Source organism: Culex quinquefasciatus, chromosome 3 (assembly GCF_015732765.1).
Source record: "Culex quinquefasciatus strain JHB chromosome 3, VPISU_Cqui_1.0_pri_paternal, whole genome shotgun sequence".
Lineage (NCBI taxonomy): Eukaryota > Metazoa > Arthropoda > Insecta > Diptera > Culicidae > Culex > Culex quinquefasciatus.
Window position 1 is genome coordinate 37,896,373 of NC_051863.1, and position 19,060 is coordinate 37,915,432.

The 19,060-nt window shown below is 35.5% G+C and overlaps 1 protein-coding gene across 1 annotated transcript in view; it reads left to right on the plus strand.

Annotated features, from left to right (window-relative positions):
• The window catches only part of LOC6046522 (synaptogenesis protein syg-2), a 587,979-nt gene that overhangs the window by 459,290 nt on the left and 109,629 nt on the right, over positions 1–19,060 (plus strand). Inside the window, exon 12 of the mRNA XM_038265832.1 lies at positions 15,709–15,917. Coding sequence (XP_038121760.1) covers positions 15,709–15,917 — 209 coding nt within the window. The remainder of the gene's footprint in view (positions 1–15,708; positions 15,918–19,060) is intronic.

Here is a 19,060-nt window from a genome sequence, read left to right on the forward strand (position 1 = left end):
GATACAGGAACAGCGCAATCTTGATCCCACATTATTTATCTACGTTTTTTTTTTTTTGCTTTTTCTGAGTTGCAGTTTTTCTAGCCACTTGATAGGAAATTTTTCGTCAATCGGTTGAATGCTTGGCTAACAGCATTTACTTTGTCCATCCGTACTCTCTACCCTTGTAAAATTTATAGTATATAATTTATTTTAATTTCCATACTGCTGAATAGCACTTCCATATGAAAGTTAAGCGGGGCCACTACGATTATGAGCCAAGTCGAGGCACTTTTATTGTATTTATTTTTGTTTGTTTAACTTTCATATGGAACTGATTTATTATTAAATTAAAGTTTTTTTTATTTTACAACTTCCTGGACTACCCCTGATCGCATAAATGTCCCATGTGTATTTTTTATCTTTTGAGTTTTTGATGAAGTTTGGTTCAACATCGCGTCCCTTTCAGAAAAACCTACAACATTCAGTACTTTTTCCTATAAATCAGGAGGAAATCCAGTTTTTGTGCGAAAACTTAACACGTAACACATGTGAGGGACAAACTTCAAACGCGTTTTTCTCAGCTTGCTTTTTTTGAATATGGGCTTTTATGCGAACATGGACAGTGGAATCATTTTAAATGAACTGCTTTTATGATTTATTCATTCACTTCATGATTTTATATTTTCATATTATTCTTCATACAATTCTTTTCAATCCTACCATCCTCCAATACCATACGATCAAATTGCATCAACTAACGAAAACAAATTATAGTTTCTTAGTTTAAAGCTTCCAGGAATCATCTTTAAATTTATTGCTCTTATGTATTTTTCAAAAAAATCAGCATATGGAACCATTTGGAGCATTGTGCTTTGAATTATATTATTCATTTTACAGCTTCCTTGAACCATCTTTAAACTTACTGCTTATATTTGTCTATATCTATATTTATCTATACTCCATATAATTTATTTATATTTATATATAATTCCTTATCCTATTCCCTTTCCTTTTTCCTACTTTTCCTCCAAATCATATACGATAAAATTACATAAACCCATGACACTTAAAAAATCAGCAATGGAACCATCTGGAGTGATTGTACTTTTAAAAATAGTTATGCATTTTACAGCTTCCTGGAATCATCTTTAAATTTACTGCTTATATGTATTTATTTGTTCACTATATAATTTATTTTAATCTTCATATCATTCCTTATTCTATTCATTTTTGTTTATCTTACCATTCCCCCATACCATATATGGAGCCTAACATTTCAAAAGGGCACATAACTTTTGTAAACAATAGTGTATCCCTTCCACTCAAATGACAGTTTACACTAGGTGTGAAAGGGACACACTCTTGGTTAAAAAAGTTATGTGCCCTAATGAAATGGCAAGCACGATATGATCAAATTTCCATATAATTCCTTACCCTATTCCTTGTTCTTTATCTTATTATCCCCCATACCATATATGATCGAATTGCAAAAACTCACGACACTTACAAAAAAATTCACTCACAAAACACACCACATCAAAACTGATCCGGAGCGTTTGGTACGGTATGTCCACGCATCCTTCCTCCCCTGTAGATTCTGTGAAATGTGATCCGTTCTCAGAATCCTCTCTGCGGTAAACACAACGCAGTAGGGCTGGCCGTTTTAATTTTTGTATTACATTTTCGGGTGTTCTCGGATGTAGTGCAATTATTAATGTTGACAAGAAAAGTGCTTGGGGCGTAATCTAATCACAAGACTTTCCAGCATGCTTTCATCGGACTGGCTGCGTTTGTGTTAGATTAGATTAGATTAGATTAGGACAAGTTCGGTGGAGCACATTTGCACACAGCGTTAGAGTACAGGGAACTATTTCTTTTTTATTTTAAATATAAATTTATATGTATTATTTTTTTAAAATTCCTTTCTAGGAAAATACAATCCAGAAAAAAAACACAATTTTAATTGATTCGATTTAAAAAAGTTACTTAATCGACCCTAAGGTTGGTGACTTCCTCACATTGATAAATTTTAGTTTTACTTAAATATCAATATCTAACAAACAAACTTAGCTAACCGTCTTTATTATTACAAACAAAACTTTAAAAAATACATAGTTTTTTTTTATTATTGATAAACCCCCCAAGGAAATCAATAATTTGTTAAAAAAAGTATCTTGGTGTCATCACAAATTTTGATATACACTCAAACCCCGATGGTTTGACACCAACTGTTGTCAACCGAACGGGGTCACTTTTTAGTTTGACACTCATTTTACACGGAGTACGTGTGAGCGCCGCGTAAAAAGTGACAAAATGTTGACCAATTTTATCAAGGATATTATTTTAACCTTGAAATGTGGTCTATATGTCAAAACTTAAGCATAAGCATAAGCATAGGTGCCCACCCGCAGTTGCTAATGTGGTCTTTATGTCTTTATGTCAAAACTTATACAAAAACTGAAATTTTTTTATTGGCACTTGCAAGGTAACCAAGATTATGTATTACTTTTTTCAAGTGTCCACAACCCATTATTTTTTACTTAAATTATTTTAATCAGATTTACTATTTTGATTATTTGCTCGCTTGCATGGTTTGCCTAGTCTCTGTTAAATTTTACAAATTTACAAATGTTGAACAATGTTTGTAAACGGTCAGCCAATGTTAATATTTGTTTGGAACCAAGCAAACATTCAAATTTCACAATAAGCTAAGGCCGATGCAAAGGTCGAGGAAGGGGGGGGGGGCGGTGCAGGAAAAAATATAAATATTGAAATAACAAGCCATAGTTTCAGCATTTGTATGGTAAAAGTGTTTAAAATGCCTTTTACACTAATTCAGTTGTTTTGCAATCAATAATTTACAAAAAAATGAAAGATATGTCCAAAACACAAATTTTAGCGAAAAAAAAACTTAAACATCGTAAATTTTCAAAAAATCAAAAGATTTTTAAATCAACTCAAACATGCAAAAAGTGATTCCAAACGCAAGAAAACGCATTTTAAATTGATTTTAGCTGATTGTACTAAAATTTCCACAAAAAAATTAAAGGCATTTGTAAAAAACATGTTTTTTTCTTGATTTTTCTGGTCAGCTTAAACTTAAATAAAATAACATAAACTTTAAATAAAATTTGTACCCGCCTAATAACTAGAAAAAAATATCAAAATAAGTTAGGCCGCTGCAAATATTTTTTAAAGTTTATGTTCCTCAACTCTCGCCAAAGTCGAGGGGGAGGGGAATAAAAATAATTAAAATTTAAATAATAAGCATGGTATCTACATTTCAATGGAAATAGCGTTTTAAGATGCATTTTACATCTACCCAGTTGTTTTGCAATCATTAGTTTGCTGAATATCTAAGTATTGGAACAGTTTTTCTCTGTTTTCGGATTTTCTTGTATTTTTTTAAATTGATAAGGCCGATGCAAACATTTAAAAAAAGTTTTTGTCCCTCGGCCCTGGCCGAAATCAAGGGGGGGGGCAAAAAAATAAAAAAAATATAAAAATTTAAATAACAAGCCATAATCTTCACATTTAAATGAAAAAAGTGTTTTAAAATGCATTTTACACTAGTTCAGTTGTTTTGCAATCATTAGTTTTCAAAAAATCTAAGATCTGACAAAAACAAAAATTGTATCGAAAAAAAAAGATTTTGCATCGAAAATTTTCAAAAAATCTTAAGATTTTTTAATAAACCCAAACATGCTAAAAATGATTTTTAACGTAGAAGAATGTATTTTAATTTGATTTCAGCTGGTTGCCCTTGAATTTTCATTGAAATTTTGAAGTTTATTGTAAAAATATTTTTTTTGCCCCCTGATTTTTCGGGCCAATTTTGAAGGGGGGGGGGTGACAAAAACTTTAAAAATATTTGTATCAGCCTAACAGAAAAAGTTATTTTTTTAAATCTTTTTTGAATCAAAATCTATTCTATTCTTAAATACTTGAAGTTAATACTAATTTAATGTACACTGACAAAATCTGTTGTCAAAAACTCAAAAAATTTCCTGAAAAGTTGAATTATCAAAATCATTGCAATCAAGAATCACCCGAATTTTCGACCTAATTAAAGTCCATTTTTCATTTTTGATGTTTGATATTTATTATGAATCCAATATCAAATATTATTCACTTCCAACAGTTAAAAATAAACAAATCAAGAGTTTGAAAAAGGTCCTATAAGCTACGAGGTTTCGTACGGCCTTTTGAAATAAAACTCTAGAAATAAATCTATTTCATAAACAAGTATTGCAAATAATAATCATGAATTTTTGTTATTACATTTCTTAATCCTGAAATATGATTAGAAGCTTATCCGAAAATTTCGAAAATTTATTTTAGGCAAAAATCAAACGAACTCAAATAAAGCATAAGTGAATGTGGAACAATGAATCGGCAATATTTGATTGCTAAATGATTCAAAAATATATCGAATGATTCATATTTAATATCTGTTGCAAAACAGGAATAATTTACTTAAACCATATTATTTTGAATTAAGAAATCAACTTGTTCATTGAATTCAATTGAACAATTTTACAAAGCAGTTGCGGGGCGGATGAAATGACTTTGACTAAATTTTTGCCAAATCTTGAAAAGTAAGTGGGCTAACATTTTGAAAATTTCTATGTGAGAGGTTCAAAAAAATTAAGTTTTCAAGCCTCCTATGCTGAAAAAAACTTTCTAATCTAATCTAAAATCAAACCTTATCTAATCTTATCATTTAAAATTCTGGAAGACATAAATTAAAGTATTGTTTAAATTTTTTGTCGATCTTCAAATTTTTTCTCAGAAGATAAAAATGAACTGTTGCATGAAATTTGCCAAGAAGAAATGTGGTTAATTCCAACCTTATCTGAATCTGGGAAAGTTGAACAAACCCTGATGATTGCAAAACAGTGCCAACCCGATTTGACAACACGACTTTTTGACATCTTTCTTTTTGTAGAAAATGTCAGAATACTGAGACTAACTTTTTATATTATTTAAAACAGTTATAAACAATTTCAAAATTTACATAGGCTTTTGGAAAGCAAAAATGTTTGGAAAAATCGTGTTGCCCTAGAACAAGATGGCACTGTTTTGACCTTCACAGATGAAAGAAGTTTCAATCTTGTCGTGCTATCTTGACACAGCCTGAAAATAGATGTAAGTGCGACAATTGGCCAAAGGGATTTCATGTCAGAACGCGTTTGACACACGTACAAGTTCGACTTCCGTAAACATTTGTAGTTATAACTCGGGACTCCAGCAACCCCGGTTTTTGGACCCCGTCCCCCTCTACTCGTAACAAAATTTCCATACAAATTTTAAAAGTTTGTAGTGTAACACGTCCCTCGACAACTAACCCCCCTCCCTCCCTCCCAACTGCTTTTACGGAATAAAAGAACGCTCCCCTAGCACGACGGCGTCGATTTGTTGAAATGTGGAGCGTTTGTTTATTGATAATATGCGAATCGATTGATTAAAACAATGACTCCATTATTCATAGTCGTTAAAGTATTTATATTAAAATTGTTGTTCAAGATAGCACAGAGGTAAGAGTAAAAGTAAAGCTGATGGATTGTATCATTAGTTTGAAGACGTTCTACTCCCAACAAAAAAAAAGTTTTTGGGAAAAAGTCCAGTAATTAATTTTAGAATGAAAAGCTAGTGATTTGGTAAATTGCAAAGGTTAAACCATAAACCTAAATTATACCTTAATAATATTATCCCCACTGACAAACCACTTTTCTCAGTTTTCCTCGCGCAACAATTCCACCATCATTACGACAGATTGACATTTTTCCCATCTTCCACGATTTACCCTCGCCACACATCCACCACCAACACACCCCCCCTCCCCAGTTTGACGACGACAGGCACAAACTCAACTATTGCTACTGCTACTCTCGCTAGCAGCACTAGTACGTCCCACCAGAAGACATCGTCATCATCGTCCTCGGCGGGCGCCAAGTGGAAAAGTAGAACGTTTCGAGCAGTTGACGGCGCTGATAATAATAGTGGCAATTTATGGAACGGATTACAACGTATTTATGCTTCCATGAGATGATGCTGTTGAACGTTCCGTCCTTTTGCCAACACGTAATTTGCTTGTGAGCAGTGCGCTCAAGTTTCCCGCGGACTTCAAAGGGCTGAGCGCGCGATGCGATGGATGACAGGATTCAAGTTTCATAGAATTGACGTTTCCAAGAACAAAGTGATCAAAGACGATAAAATGAACACTTTCCGAGAACCGTTTGAAGTTGGGTGTAACCAATTCGCTTTAAGCTATCATAACCTCAACATAACGCTCACAGAACAAAGTGTGAAAGCCAAATCTTAATCTCGAACGCAAACACAGCCGAAATATATGATCCCCCGAAGACCATTTCCAATCTCTTTAGTCCTGTCGATGGAACCGGAGGCACGTTGCACAATTAGACTGGGAATTTATTTGTGTTTTGGTGATTTCGCACGATGTCGCCACTTAACACGTCTGATAAATCGCACCAAATTGAGATTAGGATGAAGCTAACGATTGTGGTCTTATAATTTGCTGAAGATGACTGTCATCATGATTGTTCTAGTTGAGTTGTTGAGCATTCAAGCTCAAGACGTAACTTCGGTAATTTTTGAATTTTTTCCTAAACTAGAAATAAAGCCAAGGGTTCTCGCCGTGACGTCGTCCTTCACTGTGGTTGCATGAAATATCCTCCAAGGACCTGTCACCCAGAGCCAGAATAAACAGCCATCTCTCCCATAATATGTGCTGCCCTGCCAGGCCGGCTGGACATACATAGATTGTGGCGAAATTTATGCTCGTGTCCTCTTAGAACCACACCCTGCTGGCCAGCTCTCTGCGGTGCCCTCACTAGGGTGGCTCATCGAGCCACGCTGGTGAGGAGGAAAAGTAAACTTTGAAAATTCTCTGTAAATGTGGCCAAACATTTCCAAGAAAAAGAACACAAACCCGGGCGTGGGTGTGTATTTGATTTTAGCAAAATGTTTGTACAGAATCCCGGCAGAAAAGCGAAATATTTGTGCAAAACTTTATTTTTCCGCCACCGGCACTCTCGACTTTCTGGCAGCCAAAAATGCAAACCAAAGCCAGTGTGTTACCGAGGGGTTTACCTTTTCAAAACCAACGAAAGGCTGCTCCCTCTTTTTTTGCTGGTGGAGACGCATAAATTTTATTAGATGAATGTTTAAATTGCCAACATGTTCCAATGCTGTTGCTACACGCGCGGTGGTGGTGGTGGTGGGAAAAAGTTTCTCTCTCGGTCTTATCTCGTGTGAAAACAACTGTAGCATCCCAGAATTTGAGGCAGGCACCTTCCTCCCCCGCAAACACAAACATAGCAAAGTTCACTGCCAGCCAGCGAGTGCTTTTGGGCTGAGAACGGCTGTGATGCACTCAAGTAAAATGGTTTGTTAAACTACACCCACAGGAAAAATGTACATCAAAATTTGCAGCAGTGGATTTGCTGCAGAAAATGTTACATTTTATAACAGTTTTTGCAGCAAGCCCATGAAACAGTTTTGTCGTAGTGTAAACATGTCATCGGTCTGCAGTTACAATACATATATAGGCTGGAACATTAGGGTGTAATATCAAAATCGATTTTCCAGCACAGCACTTTTTCAGTTCCTTTTGGGGTCTTAAAAAACTCCTCAAAGTTTGGGACCGATTGGTTTAGTCCTCACTTTGCGCAAAGCGATTCAATTTTCCATATAAATTTGTATGGGGAAAACCATTTTTTAGGATTTTGATATTTAACAATTCGACGTCTCATGCCATATCAAAACCGGACTCATATTCGGATGCTCTGGAAGGTGCTCTACAACTTTGCCCAAGAGAGTATGGTGCTAACTTGCTCCTGAAAGAAGATATAGAGCCCTCAAAACTCGTCTAAAACGTGATTTTCGAGCAAAAAACACGTTTTAGACGAGTTTTGAACACGCTGTATCTTTTTTTAGGGGCAAGCTAGCACCATACTCTCTTCTGGAAAGTTGTAGAGCAGATTCCAAAGCATCCGAATATGAGTCCGGTTTTGATATAGCATGAAACGTGGATTTAATAAATATCAAAATCCAAAAAAATGGGTTTTTCCATACAAATTTATATGGAATATTGAATCGCTTTGCGCAAAGTGAGGACTAAACCAATTGGTCCCAAACTTTGGGGAGTTGTTGAAGACCCCAATAGGAACTGAAAAAGTGCTGTGCTCACTAAATTTGGACAACTTTAATTTTTTCCATACAACCATATTACACCCTACTGGAACATCACCGAGAAACTGCTCTAGATTAAACATTAGGGTGAGTGCGTTTTTCAAAAAGTTCTTCGATCATGTTTTAGTATGGTTCCCCTTAAAGGGCATCCCCTGCATGCCAAATATCAGCGCATTTGGTTGTAAACTGGCTGCGCGCATCAGGGTTAAAGTTTACATGGGAATTACTAAGGGAAATTTGAACTTTTTATTCAAGCGCTCCTACAGGTCTGGGAAAAATAACGCGCCAACTTCTGGTATGGTCAGACCTAAGGGGAATGGTCTGGAGAACACTTTTCCCGAAGAGAGCATATGGATTCGTTGTCCCTAGACCTGGCGCATCGGCAAAACATCCGATGTCTCCGGAATCAACGGTTTTCCCTCAAATCACATATTCCTTTCCTTGAATATTGTTCTTTGACCTATTTTAGGACTCTGGGCCAAATATGAGCAAAATCGGTCATCATTTATCCATTGATACTCGGAGGTGAAGTTTGTATGGAAAAAATCTAAAAAATGTATTGAAAACCCAAGTTTCTTACGGTTTGGTCTGCACGGTCCGTTACTTCCATCCAAATATTCCCAAAAGTGAGATTCTTATTGAAAATTTGTAAAACATATCAAAGCTGTAACACTCGATCCTGAAAAGTTATTAGCGATTTAAAAAAGTCATTTTTGTATGAAAATCATTTTTTTCACCAACTCTAGGCTCGGGTATCAATGGGTAAATCTCATCCAATTTCGCTCAAAATTTAAACAGATGCTTAAAATAGCCCAAAAACCCGTTTTCCGCTTGTGGAGCAGGGGGTCATTTTTTCTGGACACCTTACTGTCCATACAAAAATGGTCCGTGTAAATATTCGAAAATCTGTATCTTTTGGAGGAATTTTCTGATCGGTTTGGTGTCTTTGACAAAGTTGTAGATATCGATGAGGGCGATTCAGGCATAAAAACGTTACACAGAAAAAATTGCATATTTACTAATAAAAATTCAAATTTAAGAAAATCCGTTTTTTAATATTTTTGAAATCCTTGAGCCATAAAAAAGTATATGCAACATTTTTGCCGCAAAGTTATGATTTTTTGGAAAAATATAAACTTTACTCGAAAAAATAAGTTGACTTCAGTTTTTAATGTAAAATCAAATTTGCTATCAAAAAGAACTCCACAATTTTTTTTAATAAGGTGTAACGTTTTCAAGATAAAGCCACTTTCAATTTAATTTTTACTGAAAAATTCAAGTTTTCCAATTTGTTTAAATATTGTCCATTACTGTCCATTCCTGAAACTAAGTTTTTCGAAACGATTCCATTTTCAACAAGAAACCTCAGAGATTTCAAATTTGACCTCTGTTTGCTGAAAATCAGCGAATAATTAAAAATGAAACAAGAAAATTGATGTTTTTTGAGTCTCATTAAAACATTCCCACATTTTCTAAGGCCAATATCAATTCAATGAATGGTGCAATTTTTTATGTTGAAAAATGTTATGATCCCCTGGAAAAAAAATATTTTCAAAATTCTGGAATAAATACTAGGGTAATTCTCTACCAACTCACACGAAATCGGGAAAAGTTGCCCCGACCCCTCTTCGATTTGCGTGAAACTTTGTCCACGAATCCGAGGTCCGTTTTTTGGTACCCCGTGACGGAGGGGAGGTACGACCCCTTTCATTTTTGAGCATGCGAAAAAAGAAGTGTTTTTCAATAATTTGCAGCCTGAAACTGTGATGAGATAAAAATTTGGTGTCAAAAGGACTTTTAGATTTTCGAAAAACGTATTTTTCATCGAAAAAAACACTAAAAAAGTTTTAAAAACTCTACCATTTTCCGTTACTCGACTGTAAAAAATTTTGGAACATGTCATTTTAAGGGACATTTAATGTACTTTTGGAATCTACATTGATCCAGAAGGGTAATTTTTTCCTTTAGAACAAAATTTTTCATTTTAAAATTTCGTGTTTTTTTCTAACTTTGCAGGGTTAATTTTTAGAGTGTAATAATGTTCTAATAAGTTGTAGAGCAGACAATAACAAAAATTTTGTTATATAAACATCACGAGTTATCACGATTTTACGAAAAAAAAAGTTTTGAAAGGGTAACTTTTTGTGTTTCTCTTTGTTTCGTCGCCCGTGTCTGTCGCGGGTGACGATGAACGGCCATGATCGACGACGACCAACTTTTTCAAAACTTTTTTTCGTAAATTGCAATAACTCGTGTTGTTTGTAAACAAACCCATTATGTTTATATATCATTTTTTTTGTAATTGTCTGCTTTACAACTTTGTAGAACATTATTACACTCTAAAAAATAACCCTGCAATGTTAGAAAAAACACCAAATTTTAAAATGAAAATTTCCCTTAAAATGACATGTTCAAAATTTTTTTTTTCAGTCGAGTAACAGAAAATGGTAGAGTTTTTAAAACTTTTTAAGTTTTTTTTTCGATGAAAAATACATTTTTTCGAAACGCCATCAAATCGGGCGTCTAATTTTACATAAAAGTTCTTTTGACACTAAATTTATATCTCATCACAGTTTCAGGCTGCAAATTATTGAAAAACATCTCTTTTTTCGCATGCTCAAAAATGAAAGGGGTCGTACCTCCCCTCCGTCACGAGATATCAAAAAACGGACCTCGGATTCGTGTTCAGGGACAAAATTTATCCCTTAGGACAAAGTTTCACGCAAATTGAAGAGGGGTCAGGGCAACTGTTGTGTTAGTTGGTGGAGAATTACCCACTAACATTTGAAACGAGCCCATTTGAAATGTTCGTCTAAATTTCAATATTTCAGAATATTTTTTACGAAAAGATCATATAATTTCACAATTGTTCCAATTCTCAACATTCAAAAATTGGACCAGTAGTTGCGCAGATATTGCCCTTAGAAAATGTTGGAATTTTTCAATGAGACTCAAATAACATCAATTTTCTTTTTTTTTTCATTATTCGCTGTTATTTCAGCCAACAGAGGTCAAATTTGAAATCTCTAATGCTTCTTATTGGAAATGAAAACGTTGGCAATAGAAAAAGGTAGCTGTTTGGATGAGACTTGCAAAACTTAAATTTTCTTGCCAATTTCGAAGAGAATTATTCACCTGCAACTTTGATCGGAAATTTTGTTCTGGGATACAGAGCGAACCAATTTTGGAACTAAAACTAAAATTTTCGTTATTGAAATACGCAACTGTTGGTACCCAAGAATTATCGCTTAAATATTCAAGTTATTATATGTTTTCGTCATTTTTCCGTTTTTGCGTGCGGCGCGTTGAAAAACCCCCATGGTTGACTGTCAATGAGCTGCTACTCCGTTATTGACAAATCAGGTGAAAATAAACAATGAAGCACAAAATTCACGACAAAAAAGTGATACAAAGTGCACACAAAAAAAATCACTTTTCACTCCGAATATTTTTTACGACCACGCGCTCCTATTGCCAATTATGCACTCTGAACACGAATACAGCACAAAAATCCATCATCGCGGCACTGCTGCTCACACGCTACTCTGAAATTGCGTGGATTTATGATTTTATGAAAAATGTGGTTTTTAAGAAAATTGACGAAAATTACCATTTTATGGACCACCCTAACACGGTGTAGGTCACCCCAATGCAAAGGCAAAAAAAACAATCACATTATTCCGGCCCAGGAACCCCCAGAAAATTTTTGAGCACGATCGGAGTTTTTTTTTTCAAATAGAATTGCTGTATTGTAATCATTTCAAAAATCTAAATAAGTCATCTCTTTATGATCTTGAAAATTGCAACACACTCAGACGAGTCACCTGCCTTTGTCACGCTGCAGCAATATAGCCCCTTCTTTCAGATTTCCCGCTTATTTTATTCCAGGAAGAATTATTCGCACTCCAAGAAAACTTTACCCATGCAACTATCCCAACAACTGTTTCGTTTCTTACTTTTGAAGCCGGTGGTACGATGCCACCCCCTCAACCTCGAAGAAACTGGTCTGAAATTTGAAATAAACAAAATAATTTACATTTCAAATGGCGCACACTTTCGCAGTGTTCCGTTTTTTTTTTTCTGGCATGCCAAGAAGTACAGTCGAAGCCAATTCTGCTGCTGCCCCGCCAGGGAACGATGTGCCCAGACGTCGGCATCAGACAACATCTAGAAACTGGATGGGGAAAAAAGAGAGTACACGAAAAACACGCAAAATTCCACTCGAATTGTAACCTTTTCTTACGGTGGGAGTAGCGGGAAAACACCAGCGAAAACTGAAAATATTTCCGCCAGCAGGGAAAACTTTTTTGACTAATGAGTTTTCTCCGGGGAATTTTTAGTTACTTTCTTGCAGCAATGCTAGGGCAGGGAAACGGGGCGTGTTGTTTCGTGGGATGGGGTAGTTTTCCAGGTGGAAAGTTTTCCCGAATTTTGTATCAACTATGATCGAGCGGTACGGGCCAATTTGAACCGACGCGAAGCGGGCAAAGTTTGGCAAGTACCTTGCTAGCACAAAATAAACATTCGTTTTGGTTTGTGGAGCAAAATAATCAATTAAGCTTGCTGACAGCCAAAACGTTATTTTTTTGTGAATATGTTGGAAAAAAATCTTCTTAATAGTAGTTTATGCAACAAGTTGCAAAAAGAAGATTTTTTCAGCACGAGTTGTACATTTATCCAACAAGGTTTACCGAGCACGACGAGTGCTGAAAAAATCAAGTTTTGCAACGAGTTGCTTACAACATTTTTTGCAATTCCGAAAAACGGTTATTTAATGGAATTTTATGTCAAACATTCATGTGTTTAATAAATTCATCGTTCAAAACAAAACAATATGGGTAATTCTCTACCAACTCACACGAAATCGGGAAAAGTTGCCCCGACCCCTCTTCGATTTGCGTGAAACTTTGTCTTAAGGGGTAACTTTTGTCCCTGATCACGAATCCGAGGTCCGTTTTTTGATATCTCGTGACGGAGGGGCGGTACGACCCCTTCCATTTTTGAACATGCGAAAAAAGAGGTGTTTTTCAACAATTTGCAGCCTGAAACGGTGATGAGATAGAAATTTGGTGTCAAAGGGACTTTTATGTAAAATTAGACGCCCGATTTGATGGCGTACTCAGAATTCCGAATAAACGTATTTTCATCGAAAAAACACTAAAAAGTTTTAAAATTCTCCCATTTTCCGTTACTCGACTGTAAAAATTTTTGGAACATGTCATTTTATGGGAAATTTAATGTACTTTTCGAATCTACATTGTCCCAGAAGGGTCATTTTTCATTTAGAACAAAATTTTTCATTTTAAAATTTCGTGTTTTTCTAACTTTGCAGGGTTATTTTTTAGTGTAACAATGTTCTACAAAGTTGTAGAGCAGACAATTACAAAAATTTTGATATATAGACATAAGGGTTTGCTTATAAACATCACGAGTTATCGCGATTTTACGAAAAAAGTTTTGAAAAAGTTACTTTTGAGTTTCTCTTTGTTTCGTCGTCCGTGTCTGTCGCGGGTGACCATGAATGGCCATGATCGATGACGACCAACTTTTTCAAAACTTTTTTTCGTAAAATCGCGATAACTCGTGATGTTTATAAGCAAACCCCTTATGTCTATATATCAAAATTTTTGTAATTGTCTGCTCTACAACTTTGTAGAACATTGTTACACTCTAAAAAATAACCCTGCAAAGTTAGAAAAACACGAAATTTTAAAATGAAAAATTTTGTTCTAAATGAAAAATGACCCTTCTGGGACAATGTAGATTCGAAAAGTACATTAAATTTCCCATAAAATGACATGTTCCAAAAATTTTTACAGTCGAGTAACGGAAAATGGGAGAATTTTTAAAACTTTTTTAGTGTTTTTTTCGATGAAAAATACGTTTATTTGGAATTCTGAGTACGCCATCAAATCGGGCGTCTAATTTTACACAAAAGTCCCTTTGACACCAAATTTCTATCTCATCACCGTTTCAGGCTGCAAATTATTGAAAAACACCTCTTTTTCACATGTTCAAAAATGGAAGGGTCGTACCGCCCCTCCGTCACGAGATATCAAAAAACGGACCTCGGATTCGTGATCAGGGACAAAAGTTACCCCTTAGGACAAAGTTTCACGCAAATCGAAGAGGGGTCGGGGCAACTGCTGTGTGAGTTGGTAGAGAATTACCCATATTGAAAAATGTTACTTTTCGATACTAGTGGTGAAAAGTTCAACTTTTCAGCACCCATTTCAGTGCTGAAAAGTAGAACTTTTCAGCATTGTTATTGAAAGGTATTAATTTTCCATTCTGTTATTTTTGGTAGGGAAAAGTAGGCCGTTTCGTTTCTCCAGAAGGGCAGGAAAAGTTGACAGTTTCACAGTGGAATTGCAAAAAGATATTTAAACAACTTTTGATAAAAAAAAACTGTTCAACAAAAGTAAGTCTGCAGATCGACCAACTATACTTACAACCTAAACCGACATGCAAGCACAGCATTTTCATTTAGCGTGACACCTTAATTATTATCATTTAACGACATCGTTCCATAACAACAACAACAGCAAAATAAAAACCTCAACTCAAAACTACTTTTCGCGAACAGTTCACTTGTTTCAATTACAACCAACAGCAGCTGGACGAGGCTGACTTTAGCGGTTGTTTTACATTTGGAATATGGCATCGTCGAAAATTGCTGTCTGTAAACTTTTTAGACAACGAACAGCTGAGAGTTTCGGAAACAACCTCATTTGTAACGAAAAGCTAACTTCACGGTGGGGACTGTGTGGTAATTTCACAATGGGTTTGTTTTTTGTTTTTTGTTTTTTGTTTTTTGTTTTTTGTTTTTTGTTTTTTGTTTTTTGTTTTTTGTTTTTTGTTTTTTGTTTTTTGTTTTTTGTTTTTTGTTTTTTGTTTTTTGTTTTTTGTTTTTTGTTTTTTGTTTTTTGTTTTTGTTTTTGTTTTTGTTTTTTGTTTTTGTTTTTGTTTTTGTTTTTGTTTTTTGTTTTTGTTTTTGTTTTTGTTTTTTGTTTTTGTTTTTGCTTTTTGTTTTTGTTTTTCGTTTTTTTTTTTTTTTGCTTTTTGTTTTTGTTTTTGTTTTTGTTTTTTGTTTTTGTTTTTGTTTTTTGTTTTTGTTTTTGTTTTTGTTTTTTGTTTTTGTTTTTGTTTTTGTTTTTTGTTTTTGGTTTTTTTTTTTTTTGTTTTTGTTTTTGTTTTTGTTTTTGTTTTTGTTTTTGGTTTTTGGTTTTTGTTTTTGTTTTTTGTTTTTTGTTTTTTGTTTTTTATTGTTTTATGTTTTTTGTTTTTTGTTTTTTTGTTTTTTGTTTTTTGGTTTTTGTTTTTTGTTTTTTAAATATAATACAAAAAACTAGGTACTATAAAAAATAACGTACATTATTCTCAAACTTTTGATTCATTTCTAGTTTTCTAGCCGATTCCAAATATTTCTAGAATCCTTTTTTAAGCATACAATTTCTTGCACTATAATCAGTTCAAACCACCCTCTCTCTCTCTCTTCCTCTCCCTCCACAGACAAACCCATCTGCCGGCCGGACCAGAAGAAAATCTACGGCGTGGCGCGGAACGAGGCCGCCGAGATTCTGTGCCAGGTGGACGCGTACCCGCCACCGGAGTCCTTCAAGTGGTCCTTCAACAACACTGCCGAAACGATCGACATGCCCCAGAGCGGCTACCGGGTGCACGCCGAGCAGGCCTCCTCGCTGACGTACACGCCGGTTAAGGTAGGTCCAACCTGTTGAGAACAAATTTTGGGTAACAACATCCCTTTCAATATCTTTCAAAAAGTTTTTTGTAAAGAGTTTCTCAAAAAGTTCGAAATTCATTTTTTCCTGTGTATGAAGACTTGTATGGTCGAACCAATTATGCAAAACAAAAAAAAATACAAAAGCCGATTTACGGAAATGTAGAGAATTTCTAACAAGCCAAACTAACAAACCTCAAATCCACGCGTACTCGCTACAGCAATTCAGCGGGCTTTTAATTTAATATTGAAATGATTTGACCTATAAAACTGCAATGCCAACAACCTCTCTGACGCCGCCAGTGGCAACGGCAGAGATGCGCAATTTCCCGGTGTTGGTTCCGGCGCGGCCTTCGCGGATGGGAAAATAGGCCTTAGAAAAGACTGCCACCCACACCTACTGGAATCGCTGCTGCTGGGAGGAGGGCAGTGAAAAAAAAGAAAGGTACAAAAGTTGGCATTTATTGTGTTTGTTCACGAAGCGTATTTTTCGTGCGCCAGCGGCCCCTCGCGTTATGCAACCAACGCAGCAGCACGTGGACCCACATGGAAAGGGTGGGGGAGGGGGGGGGGGTCTTTCAGTAAATGAAACAGAGCGAAAATGGGGAGGAAAGTGCATTTATTTTTCAACACTATGGGGCAACGCTGGTTGCGCTTGCATTAAATGCAAATATACGGTTGGTAAAGTGATGGAAAAAGGATGGTATTTGAGTAAAATAACGAATCTAGAAAGATTAGATTTTTGGCTTTTTCGAACCGGTTTGAATCCGAACAATAACGATGAAAAATCTTTGTGTGTGTGTGTGTGCAACCAACCAAACGGGACCACGCGGTCGCTTCTTACAAAATGAGTTGTTTCCATGTATTTATAGATCTTCATTCTATACATACAAATAACTCGCATAGGCATTTGGAAGGTGTTAGCTCTGCCGAGCTTCGGTGACCCATTTCTACGCTGGCTAGCCGAGCGCGAGGTCCCTCAGCTTTTATCGACAAGCCCCGCCCTGAAGAACGTTTGCACCAATCGGGTTCAAACGTTATTTAGAACTTCCGAACCCTTGTCAAATGGACAAGGACCCAGCGCGTATATAGTTTGATAGTAACAGTATTCCTAATTCCAGGCGTCGCTCACCAAGCATCACGGCTTAGTGGTTAGCATTTTTGCTTACCAATCCAAAGGACGGGGGATCGAACCCCGACTCGGGCGACTTTGATTTTTCGTTCATGTTCAGTGTTTCAAGATTAATATTTCCTATACTTTCTCGTTGGGAGCAGATGGGAATCGAACCCAGGACCATTCGCTTAGAAAGCGAACACCGTAACCAGTCAGCCACGGCCGCTCCTAACAATAACGATGAACGATGAATGATCTTTGCGCCGAAAATTTCTCCGGAAACCAATCCTCTAATGAAGCAGTGAAATTGCGATCCATCAAGCTGTTGAATTTTATTCCACCCGTGGTTCTCCTCATTGTGTTTGAACTTCAAACGCATGAATTTGCGATTTCAACACGGAGTCATGCTTTGACTAATTGCTGTTTATGATTTAATGACTCACGCTGAAACAGTGCGGCATCCGTCGGTTGTGCCCGGACACGTTACGGGTTTTTGCGAAAGGTCAGAAAAATAATAGCTGGGGCTTTTCCATGTAAACATTGATGGAATGAATGCGAAAAGATAATATTGACCGTGGAAATTGTGTGCAAATTTTGCTAATTGTATCCATTTGTTTGACTCGTGTTAAAAATGCAAAAACAGATTTTTATCAGACAAACACATTATATCAAATCAAAATTAATCAAACCATCCACTTTAACGATCCCCAGGTCTTTTGTGGTCTTTATTGCAAGTTGCTGCTCGAACCTTGGTGTCAAATGGTGTGAATGGGGAGGGCACCCAAACCAATTTTTACGACCTTTGAATTGCGAGTCCAATTGCCACCAGCGATTCCACCGGAGCAAGATTCGTTTGGTGTGTAGTTTGTCTTTATAGCAAGGAGACAACCCCCATATTGATTTTTTTTAATAATTATTACATAAGTTTTTGTCCCTCGGCCCTGGCCGAAGTCAAGGGGGGGCAAAAAAATAAAAAAATATAAAAATTTTAATAACAAGCCATCGTCTTCACATTTAAATGAAAAAAGTGTTTTAAAATGCATTTTACACTAGTTCAGTTGTTTTGCAATCATTAGTTTTCAAAAAATCTAAGATCTGACAAAAACAAAAATTGCATCGAAAAAAAAGATTTTGCATCGAAAATTTACAAAAAATCTAAGTTTTTTTAATAAACCCAAATATGCTAAAAATGATTTTAAACGTAGGAGAATGTATTTTAATTTGATTTCAGCTGGTTGCACTTGAATTTTCATTGAAATTTTGAAGTTTATTGTAAAAATATTTTTTTGCCCCCTGATTTTCGGGCCAATTTTGAAGGGGGTGGCAAAAACTTTTAAAAATATTTGTACCAGCCTAAAAACCTATTACATGATTTATAAATAGGGTTATTTCTAAATTCGGAGTTCAATCGAGAAAAGTTTTAATTTTACAGGTTGTGTTTAGATTTTTATTTTTATTTTGTTGAACGTGTAGTGATAGAAATCACCATCAAATTTTTTTTTGAAAATCTAATGATTTAAGCATATTAAATCTTTCATCGAAAACTTTGTCTCTTAAAGCCTTGTGTTATGTTTAAATTATGAGTAAATTTTATAAAAAAAAAACTTTTTTTAGACATATTCTTCGACTGAATTTTCAGTATTCAGGAAATAGTCATCGCATCTTGATTGCTTAATAGTTTTATTTGGGCTTTCTTCGCAACCAATAAGCTAGAGCTAATTTATAGGTTCTAACAATGTTTTATGCCATAAAACCTGGTGAAAATAAAAGCCAACTGGCTTTCAATAAGGTTTTATGAAAGTTTTAATAAAGGCTTGAAACCAGATGGCAATGCCATGCCAAACGGTTTTATCGCACGTTTTTTTAAACCAAGGATGTTGTAGCTGTCAAGTGCCATTAGGCATGCAGAAAGCTCACTTATAACCATAAGCTCCTAAAAGAGCATTCAATGCAACCAAATAGCAATGCTAAAACATGGCGCTGAACGCGTAGTCTGATTGAATATGATT